The 13,430-nt window shown below is 37.1% G+C and overlaps 1 protein-coding gene across 2 annotated transcripts in view; it reads right to left on the reverse strand.

Annotated features, from left to right (window-relative positions):
• Window positions 1-7,090, reverse strand: part of NR1H4 (nuclear receptor subfamily 1 group H member 4) — a 49,918-nt gene extending 42,828 nt beyond the window's left edge. The window contains exon 1 of one of the 2 annotated variants that reach the window (XM_081058874.1): window positions 6,960-7,090. In XM_081058874.1, the coding sequence (XP_080915000.1) occupies window positions 6,960-7,068 (109 nt within the window). In that variant the 5' untranslated portion in view covers window positions 7,069-7,090. The remainder of the gene's footprint in view (window positions 1-6,959) is intronic. The other variant, XM_081058873.1, reaches the window with a different exon arrangement.
• Between the last annotated feature and the right edge of the window lie 6,340 nt (window positions 7,091-13,430).

A 13,430-nucleotide genomic window follows, 5' to 3' on the forward strand; every position in this document is an offset into this window, starting at 1 on the left:
ACAGATGATGTATTACAGAATTGTACGCTTGAAACCTATGTAATTTTACTAACCATTGTCACGCCAATAAATATTTTTTAATTTAAAAAACAAAAGAAAGAAGGAAAATCAAACAGGAATGTTAAGAAAAAAAGAAAGGAAAATTAAAAAGTATGTTAAAAAGAATTCAATGTGGAACACATTCAACATTCCATGGAAAAAAGATAAATAGACAGTTTTTAGAAATACAATAATATATAGACAATTTTTAGAAATACAAACCTTAGTATGTTATAAACATCCAAAAATGTGTTCATGTTGCCAATAATTAAATTTAAATTGAAATGACAATAAAAAATATCAGTTTTCAGCCTTAAATGCATAAAGGTTAAAAAAGTTTGACAATACACATTCTTGGGAAAGCAAAATTCTTGGAGGTTAATTTCTCGATACCTTTCAGCATTTAAAACTCAAATAGTCTTTTAACCCAACAATCTACGGCTAGAAAATTTATTTTAAAGATATGCTTGCATCTGTATGAAAAAAAAATGGTTGTGTAAAGATGTTTATTTGCAGCAACATTTGTAAGAACCATAAATTGAAAATAATTTAAATATCCATCAATAGGAGTCCGATTAAACAAATTATATTATATCCATACACTGAAATGCTATGAAGATGTGAAAAAATAATGTAGACCTATATGTGCTGACATGGAAAGGTTTCTACAAATGTTGCTATTTTTAAAAAACTAAGCTATAGAATAATGTTTATATTTGTGTATTAAAAAAACTGTGTGAGTGTGTGTGTGTGTGTGTGTGTGAAAGAGAGAGAGAAAGAGAAAGAAAGGCAATTTTTTACATAATACAAAAAGAACTGGGTAATGGTGACTATGGCATTGTTTTCTAGAGTGGATGATTAAAGTCTTTTTACTGTTTGTAATTTTTGCCATGTATATATATAATTTTGGTCCTTATAAAACAAAGGAGAATCTTTTAAAAAATATAGTGCCTGGAATTAGTCTACCTGGGTTCAAATACCGGCTCTATTACTTATAATCTGTGCATGTTGGCGATTTACTTAACATCTTTTAAAAAAATTTTATTTCATTTATTGAGATGACATTGGTTAGTAAACATATTAATTTCAAGTGTACATTTCTATAATACATCATCTATATATTGCATTGTGTGTTAAGCACCCAGAGTCAGTTCTCCTTTCATCACCATTTTCTCTTCAGATTGTATAAATCTTTCACCTTTTACTTAACATCTTTAAGTCTCAGTTTTGTCTTTATAAAACGGGATATAATACCTCATTAAGTGTGAGGATTAAATGAGGTAATGCATGGAAAATTCAACCACTTTGCTAAATGTGTACACACACGAAATGCTAGATAAATTATAGCTGCCATCAAAATAGTAATAATTATTATACTACTGTTATGAAATGAGACCCTTATCTATGAAACCTCTAGGTAATATTATAGAAAAATCTCAGGTTGTGAAAATGATTCTATTTCCTAGAAAATAAACTATATAGCTCTTTAGAAAATAGCAATATTTAAATTACACAAAACACTAAAATTTTCACAGACATAAATAAGATATAGGAAAGTCTACAAATGTGTCTGACTCTTTAAAGCATAGTGAGACAACCCTAGACCAAAATTCAAACTCCACCTCTATGAACAATGAGACTTGGAGCAAATTCCTTAAACTACTGATAACCCCAGTTTTTACAGCAACAAGCTTGAATTGAAAATATCTGTTATCAAGTGCTACGGTGAGGATGGAATGAGATAATACAGATCCACAGTTGTTCATCTGAAACCCTTGGGGTCACTTTGTGTTTTGAAATTCAGAGTTGCTGGGTTTTAGGACAGAATACAGTGCTTTTTCTCCCAGCATGGTCTGGGACAGAACCCAGAATCAAGCAGCAGTATTTTCTACAATGCAATGTATGAATATTCACACTAAGAGGAATAAATAAAGGCTATAAATATCCTCACGTTCCTTCAGTCAGGTTTTGCCACCAAAGAAGTTTGTGCCAAACTTTTGAAAAAATGCTTAGCTCTCGGAGTTTTGGGAATTCGGAATTGTCAATTTGGGGTGGTGAATCTGTGAATCTAAACATGCCCTTGTCAGTGTTCAGATGTTTGATGCTATTATTATTAGAAAACTTCATTATAGCTATTCCTAGTGCCAGGCTCTTGTATATTCTTACTTCCTTCTCACAAAATCCTATGAGGTTAAATAACATTATTATCCCCACTTAATGAATAGTCCAAAGCACAGAGAAATTAGGCAACTTTACTTCTACCTTCCTCATAGCTGAGATTTGAATGTCGGGAGTCTGACTTCAAAGCCTATTGCTGAAATGTTCCTCTCTGGGATAATTTCAGATGTGTGATACTTTGAAGCAAGATAGTGAAGCCTTTCTCTTCCTCTCTCTGTACTTGAGTTCCTTAGTCCCTTCAATGCCTCTGCTTGCAGGTAACCTATAACTAGGCCTGCAGGGCTCTGCGCGATTCTCCTTTTCTTTCTTTTCCAGCCATTTCCCATTTTTTGACTTCTCTATTCCTTGAATGTGCCATGCTGCTTCCAGACTCAGGACCTTCCCCCTATGTGCTGCTTCCTGAGCCTGGGACTTTCCTCAACATAGCTCTCCCCTCACAGAGCTTCCTCTCACTAAGAGCTACTTGTCTCTGAATTTTTCTTTGAGTATAGTTTCTCTTGGGAAATCTTCCCTGATTCTAAGACTCTGGGAATCGTGGTTCTGAATCTAGTTATATAGTACTTATCTGCCCTACCTCGGCCAACATTTGCTCATCTGTAAAGAGAAGACTACATACCGGATGATCTTATAGGTCTTCTTTATATTTAAAATATCTATAAATATATGACCAATAATCTATAGGCATTAGAATTCAGGGCTTTATGACAATGGCAAAATGGGGTGTATGCATATTTAATGTTTGTTGGAAAAAATGCTTTCTGCATTAACCCAGGAAATGACTGACAGTACAAACTATATAATATCTGCAGTTTCTTCTCTTTCATGCTCAACTTATTTCCTCTCTTTCATGATCAACTTAACCATATAAAACCAGCATTGAATCAGAATATGTGGCAGAAAAAAAAATTTGTTTAATGATCACAAAATGGAAGAATACAAAAATATGGAATTATTAGAGAAAAAAGAAAAAGTATAATATAAGCAAAATTTTAATCTACTTAATAACAAAATATGACTAAAATTTCTGGAGTAAATAGGATTGAAAAGAAATAAAAGACATTAAAAACATTAGTTTCACTTGCATTTATACCTAGATTTTATCTTCCAACCCATCTTATTCCCACTCAACTCCCCAGCCCCACCCTCAGCCCCAGTTTTTCTCTGCCTATTGGTCCAATAAGGTTAAGCAACTTGTCTGAGGTCAATCAATTAGTGACAGAATCTGGATTCTGTAGAATCCAAGGAAATGTGTGTTTTTTTCTCCTCACGTGACAATTCCAAGATCTCTGAGCATTATTTCAACAAAACAAATCTTTTAATAATCAAGAGACACAATGGAGTCCCAACTCGAGTCAGATCATGGTACAGGTATCAACATTATATCACTATCATCTTGGTTCAGATGGAAAGCTTTCACATTCCATTACATGAAAATAACAAAACATGATAAGAATATGAGATCAGTGCACAGTATTATTAAATAATGCCTCTATTTCCAAAGCACATCTGCTTCTAGTATTTCACTGTGTTCCCACCAAATCTCTATAGAGTAGAGACAATAAATATACAGGCAACTTAACAATCAAAACACCAGAATGGCCAACATATTCCAAAACGGTGGGATAGAACAACTTCCACGAACTGACTGTGAGACCTTGAACAACTGCCTAACATTTTTCTATTTCAATTTCTTCTGTAAAATGGGGTTATTAACACTCAGCCTTGCTACCTCATAAAGTAGTTTTGAGTATAAAATACAGTCATTGAGAAAAAGATTTGATAAGTTGAATGCCTTATATGTTTGTTTCCTAAAGAACCTAGCAAAATCCTGATGTTAATGACAGTTAATTGATAGTTAATTAGTAATTATTAATACCTATTAGTCTGCTTTGATGACACAAATTATAGGACACTTTTTCACTTATACATACCGAACATTTACTATTTGCCAGACCCTGTGCTAGGTTCTGAGGATGAAACAGTGAATAAGACAAATAGAAAACAGATAGAAAAGGCCACAGCCTTTCTCTCGTGTGTGGTGGTGAGGTAGGGGGGATGTCAAAGGCTGGAATAGGACCAAGTAAACAAATACAGAATTTTGTGATAGAGCGTAAGATATAGAGGGGCAGAGGCAGGTCAACTTTAGAGTGTGCGTTCTGAAAAGGTAAATTTATTTCTACTTTAATATAATTTAAAGGGAAATATGTATATATGTGTATACGTATATACACACACATGTATATATACACATATGTATATATATACATACACACATATATATATATGTACACACATATATATACATATATATGTATATGTATATATGTATACATATATATGTATACATATATACATATATATGTATATATATGTACACACACACACATATATATATACATATATATATGTGTGTGTGTGTGTATACATATATATTTGAATTGTGAGTGCTTTTTTGGCATCAGTCTATCAAGAAGTGGGATTCCTTTATGACAGGAAATTCTCCATGAGAGTTTAGGGAAGAGTTCTTCAATGGAAACAATTGAATGGATTCCAGGGTGTTGGAGACCCCCTGCAAAGGAAAGCAAAATTCTTCTAGGTAGAGAATCTCTAGCATTTAACAGTTTCTGTAAAAGAGTACCATCTAAGGAACTTTCTGAGATGATGGAAGGGTTCTATACCCACCAACATATTAGCCACTAAACCATAGGAAATACTGAGCATTTGAAACATGGCTAGTGATAATGAAGAAATGAATTTTTTATTTAATTTTAAATAATTCAAATTTTAAATTAAATAGCTACTTTTGGCTAGTGACTACCCTAGTAGACAGTGCTGCTGTAAGTAGTTTGTGTGCCCAAATGGGAGAAAAAGGTTCGTGTAGTAACAGTGACACTTTCTCCTGATCTCACAGTTTCTAATGAGCCTGATAAAGCCTCCAGGTTTTATCTAGTTTTTCATCCTTTGCACAATGCTGACCACAGTAAATTATTTCATGAATATTTTTTGAAACCTTTCATGAATGGAAAATTCTCTGCCTTCCTTTTTTTCCCTAATCCATGGTGTCTTCACTAGATAATACAGCTTCATTTGTGAAGTTGTTTGCTGTTCCTGGTGCCAGGCTTTTATGATGTTGCTGCATCTCCTTGACTTGTCAGCTGACCACCTCCTCCTCTGTGAGGCCTGCCCCAGCTCGCCACGGCAGAGTTAATTTCTCCTACCTTCTATACACACCTCTACTGTGGCACTTAGAGCATATTACAATCATTTTTGTTTGTTTACAGGTTTATCTTCCACACTAAACTTGAGGTGGAACGACACACTGGTTGCGAGGGCCGTACTTCATGGACAAACCTGAATTCATTTCAGCCACAACTTGCTAGATACATGAACTTGGGAAGGAAGGACATTGAACTTCTTTAAGCTTCTGTTCCTTCCTCTATAAAGCTGGAGTAACATAGTACCTAGGTAAGAGGTTGTAGTGAAGACAAGCGAAGACAAAGAATATAAATTGTATAGTATCTGACACAGCAGAAATGTTCAATACATTTTTGCTTATTGTTGTAGTTAGTCTGTGAACTCCTTTGGGAAATATTATGTATTATACCATATCATATATTATATTCTCTTTTTTTTCAGTCCTAGCAGGTTATACAAACTGACACAGTGTTAATGTTTAATAAATGTTAAGTTGAAATGATGGAAAATTTGCTTCCCTGGCCTTCAAACTAATTTCCATTTCTAAATACAGTGTCAGTCACTTTTAAACATTACATTTAAACAAACTAGTATGCTGCCAAGTCTGTAATCAAAAATATGTGAAAATTGCAATTATTGTAAAAACGATTAGAGTTTCTCTTTCATCTGGAAAATTTAAAAGGTAGGTAAGATACTGTTTTGAGAAAAATATTAAGACAGGCAGTATATTATACTGTCTTAATTATAATCTATGTTTTAATTTTAATCTATGTTTTACTTCAGAGAAAACAAATAGATTAGGCCTAAGGCTGAACTCATCTGATTTTCTATAGACTATTAGGAGAAATCTCCTGTGAACCTAGTTCATAAAGTAAGCGTTTCTCAATCTCTTTATTTTTCTCACCACAACCCACAGTTTGACATACATCTTATACTGTGACCCATGTATACAATTATACATATATATATAAATAATTTGAACATAATTTCTATGAAATAATAGTAATCTTTACTCCTTGAGATGCACACTGACATTTCTATTCTACTCTACTTTTATTCTATTCTATTCTATTCTATTCTTATTCTTATTCTTATTCTTATTCTATTCTATTCTATTCCACTTTATTCTAGTTTTAAATGCTGGTCACAGCCACAAAATAGATTTCATGACCCACTGGAATCTGAGACTTGCCATTTTTAAAACACTGTATTAAATCATCTACTTTAAAATGTTACATATTTCAAGTGTCCACAGGCATTAATGTTAGAATTGCCTAGTGTTTTCACTTGAACGAATGGTGCTAATTTTACATAATATCCAATGAAGAATTGTAGGGAAAACATGCTTAGATTTAATTTCAATGAGACACCCACCTACCTAGAACCCTGTAAAAATCACACCACCCCAACTTCTCACACCGGTCTTTTGGTTCTCATTGAGCCATGTTTGATAGAGACCTGTTACTATAATCTCAAACAAACATACTCCACATCTCATCAGTCCAGCTGCAGGAGCTCAACCAGAGCACCTGTAAAGAGTACCCTACCTTTAGCAGGCTTCATGCTCATCATTTCCATGACCAGTCCTGACGGTGTGCAGCTGTGGCAAGCACGGATTTGAACTGAATTTTCTAACTCCTGAAACTGCATTACCATTCTTAGCTTATTCACAGCAACCGAAAATGAGACTAGGTAAGGCGTGACACAGGCCAGAGGTTGAGTGGCTTACTGATTAACTTCATTACAGAGCAGAATATTTGTAAATGTTTATGAGAAAAGTCCTCCCTGCCAAATTGCCTAGTAAGCTGGAAACCAGACTCTCAGATAAACATTTTGGGGGAGCACTTTCCACCATAAGAACTTTTAGAGGGTAGATTACTGTTCAGTGGCTCTAAAAGGAGCTTTGGTTGGGGTGGGGAGGTGTCAAGGGCCATACTCTAAATCTTGACATTTGCTCCTATCAAAAGGCTACAGAATGGTATAGTTTTGTAATGTCAGGAAGCATTAAAATATAATGCTTAAAAGCGTGAGGCCAATGGATCTGGGCTTATATCCAGTGTTATGGATGGAATTGCATCTCCGCACCCCAAAATTACTATGTAACCCCAGGACCTCAGCATGTGACATCATTTGGAGACAGGGTCTTTGTAGAGGTAACCAAGATAAAATGAGGTCATTAGATCAGTTTCTAATCCCATAGGACTGATATCTTTATATAAATGGGAAATTTGGACACAGGAACAGACACACTAAGAGAGAAGACAACGTGAAGAGACAACGTGAGGAGGGGACAGTCATCTACAAGCCAATGCTTTCCAAGCCTCTCCAAGGCCAGGAGCAGATTCTTCCCACACAGCCTTCCGAAGAAACCAACAGGTAATGTTGGACTTCCAACCTCCTGTCTGGTGAAACAATGCATTTCTATTATTTAAGCCACCCAGTCTGTGGTACTTCATTACAGCCACCTTAGCAAACCAGTACATCCAGGCTCCCTTGTTCCTCGCTAGTTTTGTGGACCATGGACAAATTCCTGAACCATTTTCTGCCTCAATTTCCTCATCTGTAAAATGGGGCTGACCATCACACAACCTCATCGAATTATGATGAGGATTAAATGAAATAATATTCATACAATGTTTGGCATAGAGGGTCACTACCCACCTTCATTCTATTGATGTTACGATTATTCAGCTTGGGACTCATGTTGTCTGGTGACTTGCTTATTGAGTAGGAATAACTTCTGCAGCATAACTTGTGGATGTCAAGCTTGTGACTATTGGTTATTTTTTTGGAAGAGAAGGCCTTAGAATAGGACTCAGTAGGTCCAGAGGTGAGCTGAGACATAACTCAGCCAGCTGCTCTATATAACCTTAGGTCAGTCTCTCAGTTTGTGTGGGCCTCGTTTGTCTACAAGAACAGATGGTAAAACATAGATAATTCCCACCCTACTCCCCTCGTAGACCTGTTTTGAAGATAAAATGTCATAATACATATGAAAGCACTTTTCAAAGGTAAATGTGATCTATATAAACATAATAATCATTGCTAAGATGTTTCTACAAGCTTTACAAGTTTACGCAATGGTTTCACATGCATCATCTCATCTGCTCCTTACTTGCACCCTTTGAGGAAGGTATTATTTATGATGCCCACTATCTTCTATCCTATTTTGCAGATTCAAAAGGCAACTCAGTGAAGTGATTTGTTTAAAGTCACCTAGTTATTAAGGGATAAAACTAGGACTTTCACCAAGGTCTTGACTCAAAACCCCAAAGCTGAAAAATGAAAGCACAGCTGCCCTAATTGCCAAGAAAGAAAGAAAGAGTGATGGTCTGTGGGTATGTTTCAGTGTGGATTGCTCAGGCAAGGGTTATCATTTGCAAAGCTGTTCTTAAGCCTCAGTTTACTTCTGACCTCCTTCTGCTCTCCTTACAACACACACGCTATCCTGGCCTTGAAAGGATCTTAGGTGTAAGTTACCCAAAGGATGTGAACCAAGGCAAACTACCTCTGAAATTTCTCTTTTAGGAATTGTCTACTGAGTTTTTCACTGGTCAAACAAATGGGCCTGGCTGTTTCCCTCCGGAACTTTTGTACTAAAAAGGAAACGGGCAGGATAATTTAGCTGATCTAAGAAACCATTCGTGCTGAGTGACATTCACAAAAGATGTTTTCATAATAAGACTGATTGGATCCCTTCGCTTCTCTCTCTCCATGATGACCAACTGCCTCATGTTATTTTTCTTTCCGTAAACTACATTTCCCCCTGCAGGTCTGTGCTATCTGAAACAGCACCCACTAGCCATATACGGTTACTTACATTTAAATTTAAATTAAATTAAATTACAATCAATTCCTTAGTTACACTAGTCACATTTTAAGGGTTCAATAGCCCCACGTGGACAGTGGCCACTGCATGGAACAAAGTAGATCTAAAACACTGCCATCATCACAGAAAGTTCTGTTGGGAGCAATGTGAATGATACATCAATCATGACAAGCGGGGGCTTCAGCTGTGAAGCCATGAAAGAAGAGGTAAGTGTCGGCAATGCTTTTCTGATAACTCTGCTTGAGACAAGACTTGGCCAACAGACTTGGTGTGATACAATCTCATCGGAAAGACTTTCTCCCCTGAGGTAAACAAAAGCTAATCATTCAATTCTGATTCCTTGTCCGGATTATATTTTGGTTGCCCACTTACTGTTATGGAACTTTAAACAGACTATTTAACATCTTGAAATCTCCATTTTCTCACCGGAAAAAGGGAAATAGTAATGGTATCTACTCATAGGAGTGCTGTGAAAGTTACTATCAATGGCAGCTAGTTATAGAGTACTTATGATGAGCCAGGCATTCTTCTGAGGACTTTGTTAAAGTAGGCAAATAACTTGCACTAAGGACTTTGCCTAAAACCACATACCAGTACATGGCAGAGATGGGACTGAATCTCTGTGCTAACAGGAAGTCTATGTGCTAACAAATCTCAAATGTACTTAGCATGATGCCTGAAATGTAGAAAGCACTCGAGAAATGGCAGCTGTTATCATTATCACAATTCTTTTTATCGTTGAAAATGTGTAAATTTTTTATCTGATGTTCTAGCCAAGCTTTCTCAGCGTGGTAATTCTGAGCGTCCCTGAGCTCTGTTTCCCAGCATACAAGGTTGAGAGCCCAGCCCTCAACCTTGTGGATTCACCCACCAGCTGGCCAACTTGTCTCTAATTCTTTGTCCAACTGCATGCCTTTTCCAAACTATGCACTCCCTATCTAAAACAGGCAGTAATATATTTTATAATAAGGAAAGGCTCTTTTGATGTTTCTTTTCTTTCTACCATTTTTAACTCGGCTAACAAGAGTACCAGATCTGAGATTCCTGGGAGAACAAAATCCAAAACTATGGTGAATTAGCACAAATCTTAGAGACTGCTTAAATGTGTGGAAGAGATGCGGATGAGAAACGGTAGTAACAAAGTACTTAAATTATGCTAAAACAAAGTTCCATTTTGTCCAAGCCAATTGTATCTTTCCATCTTCTGGCAACTTTCAGCTTTGATTCACCCATCAACTCAGAACTACATTCACTTGAGTTAAACTCAGTGAGATTGAAAAAAGCCTGAAATCAAATGTCAGAAGTATTCCACAAAACTGCATCTCAAGACTTTTAATTGTATTTTAAAACATCTGGCTTCTGTAACACTGGAAAGATTCTTTTAATATAAGCAAAAGACATAGGCAAGAACCAAATTCCAATAAAAATAAACCTACCCAGAGAAAACAGGCATAAAGACCTAACAGAAGCATACAATAACAAAAAATAGCTAAAAGAAATGGAATATGAGTGAGTAGGATTATATGGGATATGCCTCCTGCCACTTGCTGGGCCTCATTTAGAATGAGGCTTTAGAAAGACAGCTACAATAATAAAAATAATATACAACCGTGGATTTAGTAGCTGTCAGTAGCAATGCTGTAATGCCAACGTGAGACAGAACATGTGTTTCCTTCCTTAGGGCACCCCGAAATTTATTTCTATACTGTTAGTGTTTATTGACTCCTTGAAAATTCTTTGCACTCAACAATGTTAACATAAATAGAACTTCCGTTCTTTAATGAGCAGTGTGGTGTTTATGATTTCAACAATTTAAATCATAACAACTACATATCAAGCCCTGGACTAATTATACTATTCTATGATGTAGTTTACAGAACACTTTCCCACCCAGCCATTCAGTCCTCCCAATAAGCTGTGAAGTGAATGTCTTTGTAGAGGGGAGAAAACTGAAGTTCAGGGAGTCTCAATTGCCTCTGAGACTTTCTTTCAATTTTATTGCTTCTTTCCACTCACTTTCAGTGAACTTCTCCCAGTATCACTGAGCTATGTGAACCAGACTCATTGCACAGGGTACTTTCGGTAAGGGAGCATAAGACCGCGTTTTCAATTATTTATTCCATGCTATTATTAGAATGCTTTTCTATTTACTTAGTCTGAAATTCTGTGACTTTTTTTTTTTAGTTCTTAAACCACAATTTGCTAAAAGAATACATAGATTTTAGCTAACATGCCACCTCCTTCCCTATTCAGTATGTGAAACCATGGGAAGCTGTGGACTTTGTCATTATTACTTTTTATTATGCACTAATTGCCTAAAGATCCTGCCTTCTTCATTCATCAGAGAAGCCTTTCTTAACCCATTAAATTAATCTTTGACCAAGTTTCCTGGCTTGCGGGATCTCCCAAAGGAAAGGAGACGTATCTTTCTTTTAGGTCACCATGTCCTTCCATTCCAAGTCCTGTGTGTGGATTGAGTTACTGATGAGCTAGATTCCCATCTGGATTTGTCAGGGATGTGTGGCAGCAGGATAAATAAAAGGACCTCATGAGGTGATTCCAGCCTCATTTTTATAATTCCACTCTGTCCAAGCTTCTTCCTTCTTTTCTATAAGGACCAGCCTAAGAAAACAGAACTATAGAGTAAATTTGTGCCCCCTCCCCCAAATGTTAGCCTTCCTTTGATTATTCCAATTAATTTGGGTTGGGCAATCTACTGTGTGACAGACCCCTCTGGTGTCACATCTTTTAGCACACCTCTCATTTCAGCTGCAGCTGAAGCAGATGATTATATGCGAGTTTAGACTCCCCTCGTGCTGACATTTCAAGAGCACATCACACATCTTTTGGCTTTCTGCCCACGACTTCACCAATACCACTGGAGACCATCTGGCCTGGTTCCACTGGGAGTGGCAGAAACACAGCCCAGAAGTACAGGAGGGTTAATGCCCCTAGCGGTGACCCTCAACCAAGCAGGAGCCAGAGGTCACGTAGTAACGACCCCAGTTCCTGGTCCCTCAGTAGACAATTTCCTATGCTACTTTTAGTGGTATCCAGCTCCCTTTGCCCTCAGCAGTGATGTTCATAACTCATCTCATAGCGGTTTTCACTCCTTCCCTGTCTCATAGCCCTGGTCCTGCACTTCTGCTCCCTGGGAAAACCTCCCACATAAACTGCCCGCACACAAGTCCTGGCTTCGGGCTCCACTTCTCAGGGTAACCATTCAGATGGGGGGAGATGCTTCCCTTTCACCTTAAACAAAGCCCTTGGTGAGAGAAGGGTTCACAGCCCTCTCGAGGAGAGCTGTAAGGCCTCTCTCAAAAGGTCATCAGTGTCTCCACTGCCCATTAGTGAGTGCTCATCAGTATTTGTTGAATACTCTTCATGTCACCTTCTCAATGTCTTAAAGTTGGGATTTAATTATAGCCTTTATAGTAACCATGTCCAGCCAGGACCACCTTAAAAGTCATGCCATGTACCAGGTGATTACCACTGAGTCACCACTTCTTAAAATGACAGGGGTAGCAATTTGTGGACTCCAATGTTAGACAGGGGTTCTAGAATTCCAAGTGTAATAATCTCTTTTTACACGTGCTAGTTAATGGAAATGCAGGGTCCAGTTCTTTAGAGGGGGTCCAGAGTCAGTTTCTAGATCCTTTTGACTGTCCTAAATAAAAATGAAAAGACAAGGCCCTTCCAAGTCCATTCTAGATTTTGAGACTTTGAATTTACTATTTTCTCCACCTAGAATGTTCTCCTTGGCTGGTCTTTTGGTATCAGCTCCACTGTTAACTCCCCAGAGCCCTTCTCTGACCACACCATTTACAGCAGCCCTGTTCTTCCAATTACTCTGACGTCACGCTGGTTTGTTGTTTTCACAGCACTTACCGTCCATTATCTGATGTTATCTTATTTTTTTCTTTGCATGTTTCCTGTGAGTCTAGCCTCCACTAGGAGCTTGCCTCTCTTATTCCTGCTTTATTACGATGCACAGCATATAATGCTCAGGGTTTAGATAGAAGAAATGATAGCTATCTATACGCTGTACCATAAACTTCACTTGTCCTGGTTTTAACAACATGATTGCTATTTTCGATGACACAGTGAGGCCACTGAGTCCAGCTCTCTGGACGGTTGAGCCCATGAGATAACACTTCTGAATCTCTGGTATATCTCAAGATCCACGAGC

The sequence above is a fragment of the Rhinolophus hipposideros genome, assembly GCF_964194185.1.
Source record: "Rhinolophus hipposideros genome assembly, chromosome: 9".
NCBI classification, from domain to species: domain Eukaryota; kingdom Metazoa; phylum Chordata; class Mammalia; order Chiroptera; family Rhinolophidae; genus Rhinolophus; species Rhinolophus hipposideros.